The following is a 16,308-nucleotide window of genomic DNA, read 5'->3' as shown; positions in this document are numbered from 1 at the left end:
ATTATGGCACTATCGGCAGAAATGTATGAGATGCATTTTAAACATTGGACGGACAAACCATCCACCAATGTCTTCGTCTAGTCCCGTTAACAAAAACTTACACCCACAACTCATCATGCTTTCATCATCAAAGATCCATGTTTAGCTCGTCAGTTTTCGTTATCGTTATGAAAAAAAGGGGCGTCAACAAAATAATTTCGTCATCGTTATCGTTGACGAAAACAACACTGATCCCAGTGGATTACTTTATCCTTAGAAAATATCAAAGAGATTCAATTAACCCCGCTCCAAAGCAAGACAGTAGTAGTGACATCGTAGCTGAATGAACTCTGCAGTGACAATGAAAACATCTCTCATTGAAAAAAAACTGCAGCATAAAATTACAATATAAGTTTTTACTTTCTAACAATATTTTACTTTTCAATGTCTAATGGATGTCCTTGCAAGTGATTTTTCAATGTTTAATTTTTAGCCGGCTGTTTTATCATCTGTGGGGGAGGCTGTTTGATGGTGGGCTTTGTTTGGAGAATATGTATTATTTAGAAAGATAATGCTTTTTTGGATCTGACCCTATTGAGCAAAGAAACAAAGCAGACCGTCCATGAGCAGGTCCTTTAGTACCCGGTCTTGATATTCACATAGCCTCATCAGCGCAAAAAAGATCATATTATACGCGCAAAACAGATCATATTATACCCCCAAAACCACAGAAAATTTTTATTTCTGGTCATGGTCCTTTTAAGTCTGGAAAATCTGGGGTTTTAAAAGGGGTGTGGTAAACATTTGAGAACCAATGTATGTAATCTCCCATCTATTCCAGATTTCGAAGTTCATCAAATGTTTCAGGAAATTAAACAACCCAATATAGACCGAGTCAAAAAGGCAAGCAGTAAAATTTAAACAACTTCTCTAAAGCAACAGTGAACCTGATTTGTGAGGGGATGTTCAGTTTGTGTTTAATGAAAAGTTTCCAGTTACAGGGGAAAAATAAATAAATTTCACTTCAGAACCATTTTCTTTTACATCTGCTTTAAAGCTGGTTCGGTACCTCTCTGTTCTTTGATGATCCTTTGGGTGACTTTGTCCACAGAGCAGATTTTGTTACTGAAGTCCTCCACATACTCTTGCATGACATCAAACTCCTCCAACTTGCTCCTCAGGCCTCGCACAGAGTTGGCCATGGTCCTCATGGTCTCACCCATCCTACTCAGAAAGCCTGGACCTTGTTTTCTGTGAGGTGCCAGCTCCTGTAGGACAGCCAACATCAAAAAGCTTTTAAATAGATAGGTGGTGGGAATCAAGTCTGGAAACAAATATTCTCCATACACTTGTTCAGACCAGTAAATATATTGATTTCATCCTTTTTCAGATTGTGCAGCAACTCTGAAGTATTTAAAGGACCTCAGATCTTTTAAACACCTGGCCGTGTTTGTGTTTGTGTGTGAATGAGAGAAACCTCTTCGGTGAGAAAGACTTTGAAGTAGTGGCTGTTGGACAGGATGGGATGCTCAGAGATCCTGTTGAGGAAGCGATGCAGGGCTTTCCTCCTGGTCTCAATGAAGTCATCATTAAAGCGATCCACCATGCCTTTCATCACAAACTTCTCAGGGAGAGGCTGCAAACAGCAACAAAGATCTCCAACATGCAATCAATGCCATGATGATGATGCAGTTCCATCTTTACATTTCAAGTTGGTTTCAGTGGGTCAGAGAGAAATCTATCACTAAACACTTATTTTCTATCTTAACACTGCGGCTGTTTCCATATTGTACTCATTTTTCTGTTTGAGAGTCTTCTTCTTAGTAAACAGTTTCTCCTACAAAACAGAATCAGCGAACTGACAATAGCGCCACTGGTTAGAGCATTGTGCTTACTCACAAACTTGGTTGGTTGGCTAAGTTGCCAAGTTAAATGGCATCCCTAAAGTGACACAATGTGTGTTGCTGCTGCTGAACCTAAATGATGTGAAAAGTGTCACATGTTAAGTGCTTCTTAACAAGCTCTGGCTTAAAGAGCTGAAGCTACAGGCAAACCCAAGAGGTTGAAACCTCAGGACGAGGTGTAACGCCTGCTATACATTCTACAAGAACCAAGAAATTAGTTCTTGTTCTCTGTGTGGAAAGAACAAGAAAATAAGTTAGTTTGGCTCTTTCTATTCATACTTCACGAGAAGCTTAGCTGCGAAACTCCTAGTAAATCCCTTTACTACAGCACACACGTCACACCCGTGCTAAGATTGTGTAAATTGTATGGCAGGAAGACAGAATGAACCTTGTTTTTGCATTATCTGAACATTGCCGGGGGAACTTTAAACATGCCCATCCAAATTCTAACCAGCCACACAACAATAGTTGGACACCCTGCAAGAAAAAAATTCTGCCGAGATGTGTCAAGAACAAGCAGCGAGAACTCTGTGCAAGAGTTCAAGAACAAAATGAGGTAATTTCGTTCTTGCAGCCAGAGGACCCAGAACAAATTTCTTACTTCTTGAGGAGTATGTTGCAGTCTTAAGTCTGAACATGTGGGTTTGCCCCTCTCTCCTCCTGATCCCTGCTCTGAAGCCAGCAGCAGGATTTTGATGTGTACAAACCATGTCTTGAGAGGTTCTTTTACCCATCAGAAATTACAGAGCTTTCACAAGCAATCTGTTTGTGAAACAGAAGAGTAAGGAGTGTTTTTACTGTCACCACGTGTTACCGTGGCTATTTTTTATCTTTGGCTACTATGGTTCACATTACATACATTACTCATAATGAAGGCAGACTGACAAACAGGAAATGAACAATGGTTACAGTTTTATTTTACCTGAAATTAAAACCACTCTTTGGCTAACCTGGTACTCCACATGATAAAGGACAAATATCAGGGAAGCCACACAATGTTTCTTTTTTATTTATTCTTATTTATTATTCTTATTTATGCTTATCTTCCACCTTCTTTATTGCTTTCATTTATCAGAGTACAGCTCCACAGTGGCTGAGTTGAATGATACTAAATCCTATCCTGATTCACACCAACAATGAAGGCTTAGCGACAACAGCCGCTATCAACCAGCATCTGCCTGCGGCCTACATTAATGATAAGATGTGCATTACTTACCTAGTCCCAGTTCTGCATTCAATAAAGGAAAAGGTGTAGCTTTAGAACTCAATTTAATTAATTTCAACTCAAAAGTAGACACCCTGTCTACTTTTAAGACTAATCTTAAAACTTTCCTTTTTGACAAAGCTTATAACTAGAGTGGCTCATGTTACTCTCAGCTACCTTTATAGTTTTACTGCTATAGGCTTAGGCTACTGGAGGATATCAGGATCTAATTTTCTCACTCCATAGAGTTCTACTGTTCTTCAATTATGCATTACGTGTTGTCATTTCTGCTTTAACTTTCTGTTCTCTCTCTTTTATCTTCATAGTAGGTGCACCTGGTCTGGCGTTCTGTTAACTGTGACATCATCCAGAGAAGACAGATCACCCACTATTACCATCTAATATAGAACAGATTACTGGATCAATGTGTGCTTCTGTGCTTTTTTGTCTCTCTTGTTGTGTCTCTGCTCTGTCTTCTGTAACCCCAGTCGGTCGAGGCAGATGACCGTTCATACTGAGCCCGGTTCTGCCGGAGGTTTTCCTTCCCATTAATGGGGAGTTTTTCTTCCCACTGTCGCTTCATGCATGCTCAGTATGAGGGATTGCTGCAAAGCCATGTACAATGCAGACGACTCTCCCTGTGGCTCTACCCTTCTCCAGGAGTGAATGCTGTTTGTCGGGACGTTGATGCAATCAACTGGTTTCCTTATATAGGAAATTTTTGACCAATCTGTATAATCTGACCCAATCTGTATAATATGATTGAACTTGACTTTGTAAAGTGCCTTGAGATGACATGTTTCATGAATTGGCAATATATAAATAAAATTGAATAGAATTGAATTTAAAATATTTGAGGTATATTATAGATAATATATATAATATACATATAACATGTAATTATGAGGAAGAAAAGAACTATTATGGAATTAAAAACAAAGACTAGGAGAAGAAGTAAGGATGTCCTAGGATAATGGGCAAGAAATCCAACAGAAATCTAATTTTCTTTTGGTGTGGCTGAAAAGGTGATGCTGTCATACGTACATGAACAATTAGTGTTGGGTAGTTGTCCTCCAACCTGCTTTTGAGCCACAGGAAGTCCTGGTATCGTCGACGTACTTCATACTGGCTGGAGTCAAACTCACTGCATGTGGTCTGAAGAAGAAACCGAAAGGAGAACTTCATGTAGCTTTACATATTAGGTTTAATTAGGGCTGGGACTTTGATGCTTGAATTTTCATCATATAATTACAGAAGAAAAATATTGAATAATTAACACATAAGTGTGGAAAATAAACCCATATGACATCTGAGCACATAAATAAATGAGCAACTATCACATGTACCAAACCAAGAAAACGTAGCACATAATTATCTGTGAGCTTCGTGGTGCTCCAGCTTCCTCCCTCTCATGTGTTTTGGTGTTGTGGGTGTATATGGCGTATGTTTGTGTCATTGATGTGAGGGTGCAGGCACAAATCTGAGCGTGCACCAACTTCTGGCGGCGCTCCCCGAGGCAGCGGCTACGCGTATAACTCCGACCAACTCTCGACATTTTTCACAAAAAATGCCACCAAACTCGCTACAAATCTCTCATCTACCCAGCCGATCAGTACTTGACGGCGAGCGGCTGTTGGAGTTACGGTCATGTAGAGTCTTTGGACTTTTAACTACTGCTACGCTCGACTGTTTACGTGGCAGCGGCCTAATACGGATACCAGTCCCGGAGGCCTGTGAAGCGGCGGACTCAACGAGCAGCTCACGCCGGTGGAGAGCAAAGCGAAGGCGGTGTAGCCGGCCGAAGAAGCGCGGTTGCCACGGAGGAGCAGCAGCTAAGCTAAAGGCTAACTCATTCAGATCGCCGCTCCCGTCCATCTGGCTTTCCAACGTCCGCTCACTGGACAACAAAATAGACTTTTTACAACTCGAGCTCTCTGCAAAGAGGGAGTTTAGAGAATGCTGCGCTCTGATTCTGACCGAGACATGGTTTACCTCATCAATCCCAGACCAAGCCGTTAGCCTGAAGGGGCTAGCTATTTTCCGAGCCGACAGAAACAAAGAACTCAGCGGTAAGACCCGAGGAGGCAGACTCTGCGTTTACATCAATAACACCTGGTGTAAAAATGCTAGAATAATCACAAATGTTTGCTCTCCGGACATCGAGACCCTGCTTATTAGCTGTAGACCTTTTTATCTGCCTAGACACTTCACAGTGGTAATTATCACAGCGGTGTATGTTCCTCCAAGCGCTAATACAATACAGGCTATGAGTGTTCTATATCTGACTATCTCTGAGCTGCAATCTGCACATACGGAGGGCGTTTTCATCATTGCTGGGGATTTTAACCAGGCAAATATGAAAACTGTTCTCCCTCATTTCTACCAACATGTGGATTTTGCAACTCGGGGAGAGAACACTCTAGACTTAGTATATACAAATATTAAAGGCGCATTCAAGGCAGCCCCCCGCCCCCACCTGGGCTCTTCAGACCATCTCTCTGTTATGCTAATTCCTGCATACAGGCCCCTGCTGATCAAAGCTAAACCTGTAGTGAGGCAGGTGAGGGTGTGGACTGAGGGAGCAATGGAGGCGCTCCAGGACTATTTTGAGTGCTCTGACTGGAACATGTTCAAAGCTGCAGCAACTTATGAGGACAAGATTGACATTGATGAGTACGCCATGGCTATGTCAGCCTACATCAACAAATGCATTGAGGACGTCAGGACCACAAAGACCATCATCACCCGAGGAAACCAACAACCCTGGATCACTGAGGAGGTCCGTCGAGCACTAAGAGCACGGAACTCAGCCTTTAAGTCTGGTGACAAGGAGGCACTGAGGTCATCGAGAACCAACTTGAACCGTGCCATCAGGTTAGCAAAGCGGAATCACACTAAGAAAATCTAAGAGCTTTTCCATGACGCCAGCAACACCAGGAGCATGTGGAAAGGCATACGGGCGATCACTGAATACAACACGCCCTCCCCCTTGGTGGGTGAAGTTAATGCTGACTTCCTAAACTAAACTAAATAACTTCTTTGGGAGGTTTGAGGCACTAAACAGCACTCCAGCAGTGAACGCTATTCCCCATCAGGAAGAGGAGGTCCTCCGCCTTGACACTGCCAACGTGTGGAAGACTTTGTGGAGAGTCAACCCGCGGACGGCCCAGGTCCCAACAACATACCTGGGCGGGTGCTCAAGGAGTGTGCAGGTAAGCTGGCTGGTGTCCTCACAGACATTTTTAACACCTCGCTGGACCAAGCCACAGTGCCAGCATGCTTTAAGTCTGCCTCCATCATTCCGGTGCCGAAGCAACCTCAAGTCACCTGTTTTAACGACTCTCGGCCTGTTGCACTGATTCCCATCATGATGAAGTGCTTTGAATAATTGGTAAAGGAACACATCGTCTCCAGTCTCCCCCCAACATTCGACCCGTTCCAGTTTGCCTTCGGGCGGAACCGCTCCACTGAGGAAGCCATCTCCTCTGCTCTTCACCTGTGCCTGGCACAACTGGAGGAGAAGAACACGCACTTGCGGATGCTGTTCCTGGACTTCAGTTTGGCGTTTAACACCATCATCCCACAGCATCTGGTGGGAAAACTGGAACATCTGGGCTTCAGCACACCTCTTCGCAACTGGCTGCTAGACTTCCTCACCAACAGACCTCAGTCGGTCCGGGTCAGACAGGACACCTCTGATGTCATCACCCTCAGCACGGGCTCCCCTCAGGGCTGTGTCCTGAGCCTCCTTGCTGTTCACCCTGATGACACACGACTGCATCCCCAGGTTCAACACCAATCACATCGTGAAGTTTGCTGACGACACAACGGTGGCGGGCCTGACCAGAGACAACAACGACCAGGACTACAGAGCGGAGGTGGAGCAGCTGGTGGGCTGGTGCAGAAAAAACAGCCTGATCCTGAACGTGGAGAAGACAAAGATCATCGTCGACTTCAGGAAGAACCAGCCTCACCACGCTCCACTGCTCATCAACAGCTCAGCTGTGGAGGTGGTCAGCAGCACCAACTTCATGGGGGTGCACATCACGGACAACCTCACCTGGTCTGTGAACACCACGTCACTGGTGAAGAGGGCACAGAAGCGCTTGTACTTCCTGAGGAGGATGAGGAGAGCCCACCTGCCCCCGCCCATCCTCACGACCTTCTACAGAAGCACCATAGAGAGCATTCTGACCAGCTGTCTCTCTGTATGGTGTGGAGGCTGCAGTGCCTCCGACTAGAAGAACGTGAGGAGAGTGGTGAGGACAGCAGAAGGGATCATCGGGGCTCCTCTTTCCTCCATAAAAGACATTTCATCTCAGCGCTGCGTGTCCTGAGCCAGTAACATCATCAGGGACCCCTCACACCCCCGCCATGGACTGTTCACCCTGATGCCCTCTGGGAAGAGGTTCCGCAGCATCCGCTGCAGGTCCACCAGGTTCTGCAAAAGCTTTTTCCCTGCTGCAATCAGACTGTTGAACTGCTGCTGAACTGCTGATCTATAACCCATTAACTCTGCACAACATTCGCATATTTGCACATTTTGCATCATTGCATCTCCATCTAGCATTACAAATGCTGCGAAACTCTTAGTTTTTAAATGTATTCTTGCACAAATGCCCTTGCACAATCAATTCTGCACATACAAATGGTTTTAAAAATACTCACCTGTACACTGTGACTTCTCCTTCATTGTCTACATTTAAATTGTTTACTTTCAAATCCCTGCTGCACCTTATACTGTAATTTAATCTTGACTGCAATTTACAAGCTGTATGCAACAAAATTTTGTTCTGTACACACTCTGTGCATACAAAATAACAAAGTTGTCTAATTCAGTGAGACAGGTATTCAGCATTTAAAGCTAGGTTTAAGTAACCTGTACTGACAAAATGGCACAGAAGTTTCAAGCAGCACAGTTTAGTTAAATGCTATATTGTTACTTATTAATGCTGTGACTGAAAACAGCATAACATACTGGCAGCCTTTCAAGGGTGAGTTTATTAGCCAAGTCTGTGGGTACAAACAAGGATTTTGGTTTCTGTTTCCATCACCTTCAGCATAAGTAAAGTAAAACAACTACCCACCATATGTAAAGCATTCAGCTATTATTTAGTGAAGCAACTTTTTTAATCTTTTATTTTAAAAAAAATATCCATATGGGCTTCACAGACAGGCCTTTTTCCCCCATCTTCATGTCTTTGTGTGTACAACGGGTAAACATGCCATCTTCTTCTACCTCTCTAGCCCACCGTTTATTTCTGTGTAGCTGCCATAAACACACTTTTCACTTTGCCCTCTGTTCTGCGTCTACATTATATAGATAGACGCCCTATGGACTGGCGCTGCCTGATGATGATCATCGTCATTTAAATAGTGTAAAAAAAAATAGTAGCAGGTAGGGTTGGGAATTGAAAAGATTTTCGTGATTCCGATTCCTTTATTGATTCTGTGAAACGATTCGATTCCCTATCGATTCTTTTTTCGATTCCAATTTGGGGAAAAAAGGAGAACAAACAGTTTGATGATGAGCATCAACTTTATTTACTTAACAATTGCACGAACAAACTTACAAACTCAACAAGGTCAAGATGTCCACAGCAAATGTGCAACTGGAGTAACATTTATCTGTGTTTAAATAAAAAATGAATATAAGAACAAACTTAATAACTAATAATGTCTAATAAAAAATGATGTGATAATAACTAAATATAAATAATAAAAAATAATAATTATAAAATAGTAGTAGGGAAAATTAACAGTTCTTTTGCAGAAAGATGAGCATATCTGCTTTTTCTGGCAAGATACTGGATCTTTCGGGGCTTAATGTGTCTCCAGCCGTGGAGAACACCCTCTCAGATGGGGTGGAGCGTATCCTGCTTGTTCCACCACCACAGTGTGGCGCTATCCCTGCAGGGGATGGAGGGAAAGCTTTTGTAGAGCTGAATTTCCTGATCTACCCTCTGGGCTAGGGAAAGACGGGGCTGTAATTCACAAAGTGACCGCAGTTCATTGTCTTCCTCCTCGAATAGTTCTTCCAAGGCTGTCTTTTTTGATGGTGGTGGCAGTGCCTGAATTTAAATGAGCATGAAGTAAAATAATAAATAAATTATATATATCTATAAAACTCAATAATCATGACAAAACAGCATCCAAAGGTCATTACAAATAAATGAGCCAACTTACATGGTCCTCCTCTTCTTCTTCCTTCACCCCAATCTTCGCAGCCTTCCCTCTGTGTCTCTCCTTCCTCAGGGAGCTTGAGAAGTGATGTAAACATTGTGTTTAAAACACATCAATAACTTTTAACACAGAGCCGTACAAGGTCTCACTCACAATGGAATCAAATGCAATCAAAAGAGAAACAGAATTGAAACAGAAATTAATCCTGAATATCAGCTCCCTTCAATTTCATAAAAGAGGATAAGATGGTATTAGACTAATGGCCAAAAGAGAACACAGCAGGAAATGGAATCAATACAAAATGCCAGCCATGAATAATGTCACATGGAAGGTCACATTACTTTTTTCACATTACACATTTTGTATGGGATTATGCAAATTATCTTAAAGTGTCAAGATAAGATTAAATGTAGCTGTGCTTGCCTGGTAGCGTTTGGAGAGATCATTCCAAATGTTCTCTTTGATGCTCCTTGTGAAAGCAGAGTCACCTTCCTGCACAGTGTACTGTTGCTCCAGCTTCTGCAAGATGGGCAAAATCTCACCGCAGGTTGGACTTTTCTCATTGGAGACAGCTAGTGTGGAAGAGTAATGCTTCCGCATGAGCTGCACAAACGCCTCTGCTTTCCCTAAATCCTCATTGCCTATTTTGGCTAACCTAAAAAATGAAATAAAAACAGAAAAAGGATGTATGTAGCATAAATAAACAACAACAAAACCAGTTTAAAACAAGTTTAAGCCATAGTATCTATGAAATATATATCACCTTTCCTTCTCCATGGATTTTCTTATGCGTGTGTCTATGGCTGCAGCCTGGATAGCAGGGAACTGCTCACAGAATCTCTCCATCATCAAATAGAGGAAATACCACCTGGTCCTTACATCCAGGAGGAGCATGTGCTTGGGCAGCTCTGAGGGTTAACATACACACAATGTAAATATGTATTATCTAATGATTTATGTACACATACCTATACATCTATATTTTCATGAATATAATGCAATGTTAGGTCTTGTTTCTCTTTTAGAACAACTTTTGCCATGTGTGACCTTTTCATCCAAACTATCACTGCTCGAACTCGTGCTGCCCAATTTGAAATTGTGGTGCAATTGTACAGCTGCTGCGCTCCCAGATTGAGCGTGTGGGGAAAGCATGGAAATTTCAGGATGCTCAGCTGTTTGATGGCTACATCCATGTTGGCTGCATTGTCAACAGTTGCTGCCACAACCTTTTCTCGTATACCCTATTCCTCTAGGATGTCATCAATCTCCTCTGCTACAGCTGAGCCTGTCTCAGCTTGGTACACAGCTTTGGTTTTTTAGGACCTTTCCTTTGCCTGGCCATTGCTCATATAGTGCAGAGTAACTGTGAAATAATGATCCTGACTAGAACTTGTCCATCAGCCGTGATAGCTGCCTTCAACACGGTTTTCAGCTCAGAGATCAGATTTCCCTTTTCAACATCATACCAAGCAGGGATCAAATGGTTGGTTAGGCTTTCTCTGCTTGGGGCTTTGTATTTTGGGTTGAGAACCTTAGTCATTTCCCTAGAGAATATATGAGAATGAATGAGTGTATCTGTTTAATGTGGAGAAAATATTTTATTTAGACAATCTGACATGACAATCTGACAACAGCCTCACATTCACCTACCGAAATTCAGGGGCCTCTACTGTAGAAAATGAGTGCAAATCCTTAACGATGAACTTTGTAATTGCACAGTGAAAGTCGTCTACCTTCACCTGGGACATTCTATTTCTGGCTGCCTCGGCGAAAACAGAAGGCAGTGAACGGGAGCTGCCAGCCTCTGAGCCAGCCAGGCTACCCGTGTCTGTCAGGGTGTAGTTTTGATCTGGCTTTTGTTAACTATTTTTCAGTTCTTCCTCATTGTCTGGGTTTAGTTAGGATCTAGCCTTATTTATGGTTAGTTTTCAGTCTCCTCCTACCCCTTTCACTCAGCCTTTCCTTCACTCCCACTGCAGTTAGTCACACCTGTCAGTCACTAATTAGCCAGACTCACTTCACCTGCCAGCCTCCCTACTTAAGCCTCCCTCTGCCTTCACTTCTTTGCCGGTCCGTCATCATTCCACACCCTCTCCATGCCTGTCTGCTTGTTTGCCTTTTGGAACCCTGCCACCTCTGCTTCTTATTCAAGGTTAGTTCTGTTACCATGCTCTGGCTGACTCGGTGCCGAACTGTGGACTCCTGCTGCTGCGCTCTGGCTGACTCGGTGCTGCGGGTCTCTGCCGTGCTGCTGGTCTCTGCCTAATGCGGGTCTCCGCCGTGCTGTGGATCCGTTACAAGTCTTCCATCATTCACATCATGCCTGTCTGTCCCTGTCCTCCCGTCTTGGTCTCCGCTCATCCCATTCCTGGTTGCTGCGCTGCTGGATTCTGCACCTCCACTCCTGTATTAATGGACTCTGGCTTCTCCTCCATTGTGTAGCAGCGCAGCTTTTCCCATTAGACTCTCCGCTCTGAACCTGCCAGCCAGCTCCTGCATCCTTCATCTCCGCCTGATAACAGACTCTGGTTCATCATGTCATCATCCATTCTTACAATAAACTCTCTAAAACCAGCTCTGTGTGTGCGTGCTATGTCCGGGTTCATCCATAAACAAATCATGACAGTACGGACCGGCCAAAGGATGAACCCGAGCACGCACAGAGCTTGATGCAGGAGCTGGCAGGATCCACTCTGCCTCAGACCGAGGTCTCCGTGGGTGCCTTCGACTCTGGTTCTGCTCAGCCGGAAGGAATTGCTCCTCTTCAGCCCAAGATCTCCGTGGGTGTTTTTGCTTCTGGTTCGTCTTTCCGGGGTCGCATCCGCGACGCCCCGCCTCTGACTCTGTTCCACGGGATCGCCCTCTGCGAAGCCCACCTCCGACGCTGCTCAGCATTAAAAAGACGACGCTTCCAGTCATCGCTGCCCAGCCTAAACTGTTGCCGCTGCCCAGCAAGTTGAAGGCATTGCTGCCCAGCCAGTTCTTGTTTTAGTGTTTTTGTTCCTGTTTTAGTATAATTGTTCCTGCCTTAGATCTGTCTAGCTCTCTAGTCTCTGTCTTAGTTTCGAGTTTTGTTTTTCCTTGAGTTTTGAGTTAATTAGCATTTTTCAGTTTTAGAGTTATTCAGTAGGTCTTAGATTTCTTAGTGTTTTTTTTTTTTGTCTTGCCTCTCGTTTTCTAGTGCTGCTTCAGTTTTCTAGCTTTGCTTTAGTCTTGTACTCTTTGTTTTTGTTCTGTATGTAATTTTCTACTCCTGCCTTAGTTTTTCTAGTTTTCTTTAGTCCTGTAGTTCTTGTCTTGGTTCTATATTTTAAGTCTTTAGGTTTTGTCTTTTTTATTTTTATTTATTTATTTATATTTCTGTGCTCTATTGGTTCCTGCGTGGTACGGGTTCCTGCGCTTTCCTGGCGCTCATTAAGGTCCCGGCGCTTGTAAGGTTCCTGAGCTCCCCAGATATGAGCTGTGTTACACTCTTTTGTTTTGTCTTAGTCCTGGTGGGGTTTTTTTTGTTATTTTGCCCTCTATAGTTTCAGTCTGGTTCTGGTTATTCCTGGTTCCCCTGTTCTAGTTCTCCTGAGTCCTCCTAGTTTCTGTTTCCCTAGCATTTAGTATTCTAGATTTGCCTCTAGTCTTTCAGTTTTGCTTTAGTATTCTAGTTTTTTTTATCTTAGCTTTCCCGCTTTGCTTTTGTTTTCTTACTTTAGCTGTAGTTCTCTAGTTTTTACGTAGTGTATTGGTTCCAGCCCTAGTTCTCTTATTTGCTTTATTTCCTAGTTTTGCTTTAGTTTTATTGTTTTACTTTAGATTTTCTAGTTTTTGCTTAGTTTTGCTTTTGTGTTGTTATCCCTGTCCTAGTTTTTTGTTTTGCTTCACTGTTTAGTTCTTGCCTTTGTTTTCTAGTCCTGGGTTTGATTCTATTTTGTCTTGCGCTCTATGGGTTCCTGCGCTTTCCCAGCGCTCCTTAGGTCTAGCATTCATTTGGGTTCCTGCGCTCCCTAGTTTCACGCTCCTTAGTTTTTGTATGATTATCGTGTTCCTTAGTTTTGTCTGGTCTCAGCCCTCTGTAGTTTCTGTGTAGTTCTGGTGTCCCCTAGTCGCCGGCTGTGCCCTCTGGTGAGCTCGGCCTGTCACTGCCCAGCGCACGCAAGCTGCTGCCAGAGCCCTCCGGCGCACCCGTGTCGCCGTCTGTGCCCTCTGGCGCACCTGGCCTGTTATTGCCCAGCGCACTCTCAGTTCCTTGGTATTTAGAACTCTTGTGTCCCTGGCGTGTTAGGACACCCTCTGTTCTTGCTCCTTGGTGTTTTAGATGTTACCGTTTCCCTTGCGCCCCAGCGTTCCCTCACGCACCGGTGATCTCTTCCCTTGGGCTCCGGCGTTTTCCTCCCGCCCCGGCGATCTCTTCCCTTGGGCCCTGGCGTTTCCCTCACACCCCGGCGATTTCTTTCCTTGCGCCCCGGCAAGTTTTGTCCCCTGGCATTTCCGTACGCCCGTTCCTTCCCTCTGGCGTGGTCGTACGCCCGTTCTTCCCTCTGGCGTTGGCGTACGCCCGTTCCTCCCTCTGGCGTTGGCGTACGCCCGTTCCTCCCTCTGGCGTTGGCGTACGCCCGTTCTTCCCTCTGGAGTTGTCGTACGCCTGTTCCTTCCCTCTGGAGTTGTCGTACGCCTGTTCCTTCCCTCTGGAGTTGTCGTACGCCTGTTCCTTCCCTCTGGAGTTGTCGTACGCCTGTTCCTTCCCTCTGGAGTTGTCGTACGCCTGTTCCTTCCCTCTGGAGTTGTCGTACGCCTGTTCCTTCACTCTGGCGTGGTCGTACGCCTGTTCCTTCCCCCTGGCGTGGTCGTACGCCTGTTCCTTCCCCCTGGCGTGGTCGTACGCCTGTTCCTTCCCCCTGGCGTGGTCGTACGCCTGTTCCTTCCCTCTGGTGTGGTTGTACACCTGTTCCTTCCCTCTGGCGTTGGTACGCCCGTTTTGCCTGTTGCTGCCCTCTGGCGTTGGTACGCCCATTTTGCTTGTTCCTGCCCTCTGCCGTTGGTACGCCCATTTTGCTTGTTCCTGCCCTCTGCCGTTGGTATGCCTGTTTTGCCCTCCGGCGTTCCTACACCTTTGTTTGTCTGCCTGTGGATCAGACGCCTTTGTTTGTCTGTTAGCGTTTTAGACGCCTTCTTGTTTGCCTGCGTTTCGTTATTTTGGTTCACCTTGGTTAGATTAGTTTTAGTTTTGACTCTGCCGTGCTGTGGGTCTCTGCCGTGCTGTGGGTCTCTGCCGTGCTGCGGGTCTCTGCCGTGCTGCGGGTCTCTGCCGTGCTGCGGGTCTCCGCCGTGCTGAGGATCCATTACAAGTCTTTCATCATTCACATCATGCCTGTCTGTCCCTGTCCTCTCGTCTTGGTCTCCGCTCATCCCGCTCCTGGTTGCTGCGCTGCTGGACTCTGCACCTCCACTCCCGTATTAATGGACTCTGGCTTCTCCTCCTACAATAAACTGTCTAAAGACCAGCTCTGTGTGTGCGTGCTATGTCCGGGTTCATCCATAAACAAATGACAGTCTCGTCACAGTTATCTAAATCTAATGGAGAAGGCATCCGTTTAATGAAAAAACATTACTGTACAATTTCGGGAAATAAACTAATCTCACCCTTTATATAAACGAGTGTCACGTTTCTCTCGCTCCCTGAACTGCGGAGCAACTTTGTAGCGTGTTTCGTTACATCCACTGCAATTGCTAGAATCATGTAAGAATTCCAGCTACCAGTAGTTTTAATTAAACATGCTAGCAATGAAGGGCTGGATTAACGAGAAAGGCACACTCCCTTATAAACCCAAAGAGAGGTAGGAAATTGGTTTATTTCTAGAAATGGGATATGATTTACAAAGAACCACAATAAGCAAAGCCAGTGATGTAAAACTTGCTACTTACCAGAGTTGCCTACCATTCTGGTAGTAACTTTAGCTTCTGTCCGGAAGGCATCAAAAACACGGCATTCATTAAAATTTATGCCGTGTTGTGTGCGCAGGTATTTCTGCATGTTCGATGTATTTTCTCCTGCGGTTGAAATTGCAACTTTGCAATGATTACAAAGCGCCTTGTTTGTAAAATGAAGCCAAACTTTCGACCTCTTTACTTGATGTGGCGCCATTTTTTGTTTTGCTTTTACGTTTGGTCACGTCGTACTCGCCTACTGAATGCCGTGTGCGTAACTTGCGTAAAAAACGTGACATAAGTCGTGCTGCCCTGAGCCGGTGCTCTAGGCTCTGGTACTGCCGGGAATCGAAAAGAGTTTGCCGGTTTTCGATTCCCATCCCTAGTAGCAGGGCATTTATAATAATTTTTTTCAAATGAATGGAAAACTGGCCGTGCTTAAATTATGAGAAATAGTACTCAGATACAGACTACCTTTTTATCCGGGTCTATACTGAAAAATCTAGAGTAAAGTAATTAAATGTTTGTTCTGGATATAGTATGAGAATTCCTTTAATGGTAAATGGACTGAACTTGTATAGCACTTTTCCAGTCATACTGATCACTTAAAGGCATACTATGCAACATTTTTCAGTTAATTAATGTGTTCCATACCGTTTTGGATGATTAAATGAGTCATTTCAGGTCGAACAAAGGTTTTCTCGGCCGCCCTGGGGGTCTGTGGGGGAAATACCGCACTTGCAAGAGCTCACGGCCCGCACACACAGAAGTCTCGCTTTACGGCGAGAACTGTGTTTTTTCCCTGCCATTCACTATATGCACGCGCGAAAGCAACGACAAAGAACCGCGTGTTAACGTCAAATAAACATATCGAGTTTTATTATTGTTATTTTTTTTTTTTTTATGTTGGCGAGACGCTACCGCGGCGGCGGCGGCTGCGGCTTGGCGAGGCGGTAGCGTCTCGCCAACATAAAAAAAAAAAAATATATAGTAATAATAATAATAATAATAATAAAACTGGCGAGGCGGCGGCGGCTCGCCAAGATAGCATTGCGGGAAGCATGATGTTCATACTTGTGAACGTGTTAATGTGAATGTGTTAGTCATTGTTTGTATATATAT

The 16,308-nt window shown here is 44.4% G+C and overlaps 1 protein-coding gene across 4 annotated transcripts in view; it reads right to left on the bottom strand.

The window, feature by feature from the left end:
• snx7 (sorting nexin 7) overlaps positions 1-16,308 on the bottom strand; it is a 113,745-nt gene that overhangs the window by 55,509 nt on the left and 41,928 nt on the right. For all 4 annotated transcript variants that reach the window (XM_036125412.1, XM_036125413.1, XM_036125411.1 and 1 more), the window contains 3 exons: positions 4,132-4,242; positions 1,457-1,615; positions 1,049-1,247 (listed from right to left, as the gene is read on the bottom strand). In XM_036125412.1, the coding sequence (XP_035981305.1) occupies positions 1,049-1,247; positions 1,457-1,615; positions 4,132-4,242 (469 nt within the window). The remainder of the gene's footprint in view (positions 1-1,048; positions 1,248-1,456; positions 1,616-4,131; positions 4,243-16,308) is intronic.

This window comes from Fundulus heteroclitus, chromosome 21, assembly GCF_011125445.2.
Source record: "Fundulus heteroclitus isolate FHET01 chromosome 21, MU-UCD_Fhet_4.1, whole genome shotgun sequence".
NCBI lineage: Eukaryota > Metazoa > Chordata > Actinopteri > Cyprinodontiformes > Fundulidae > Fundulus > Fundulus heteroclitus.
This window is presented reverse-complemented; position numbering and strand designations above follow the sequence as displayed.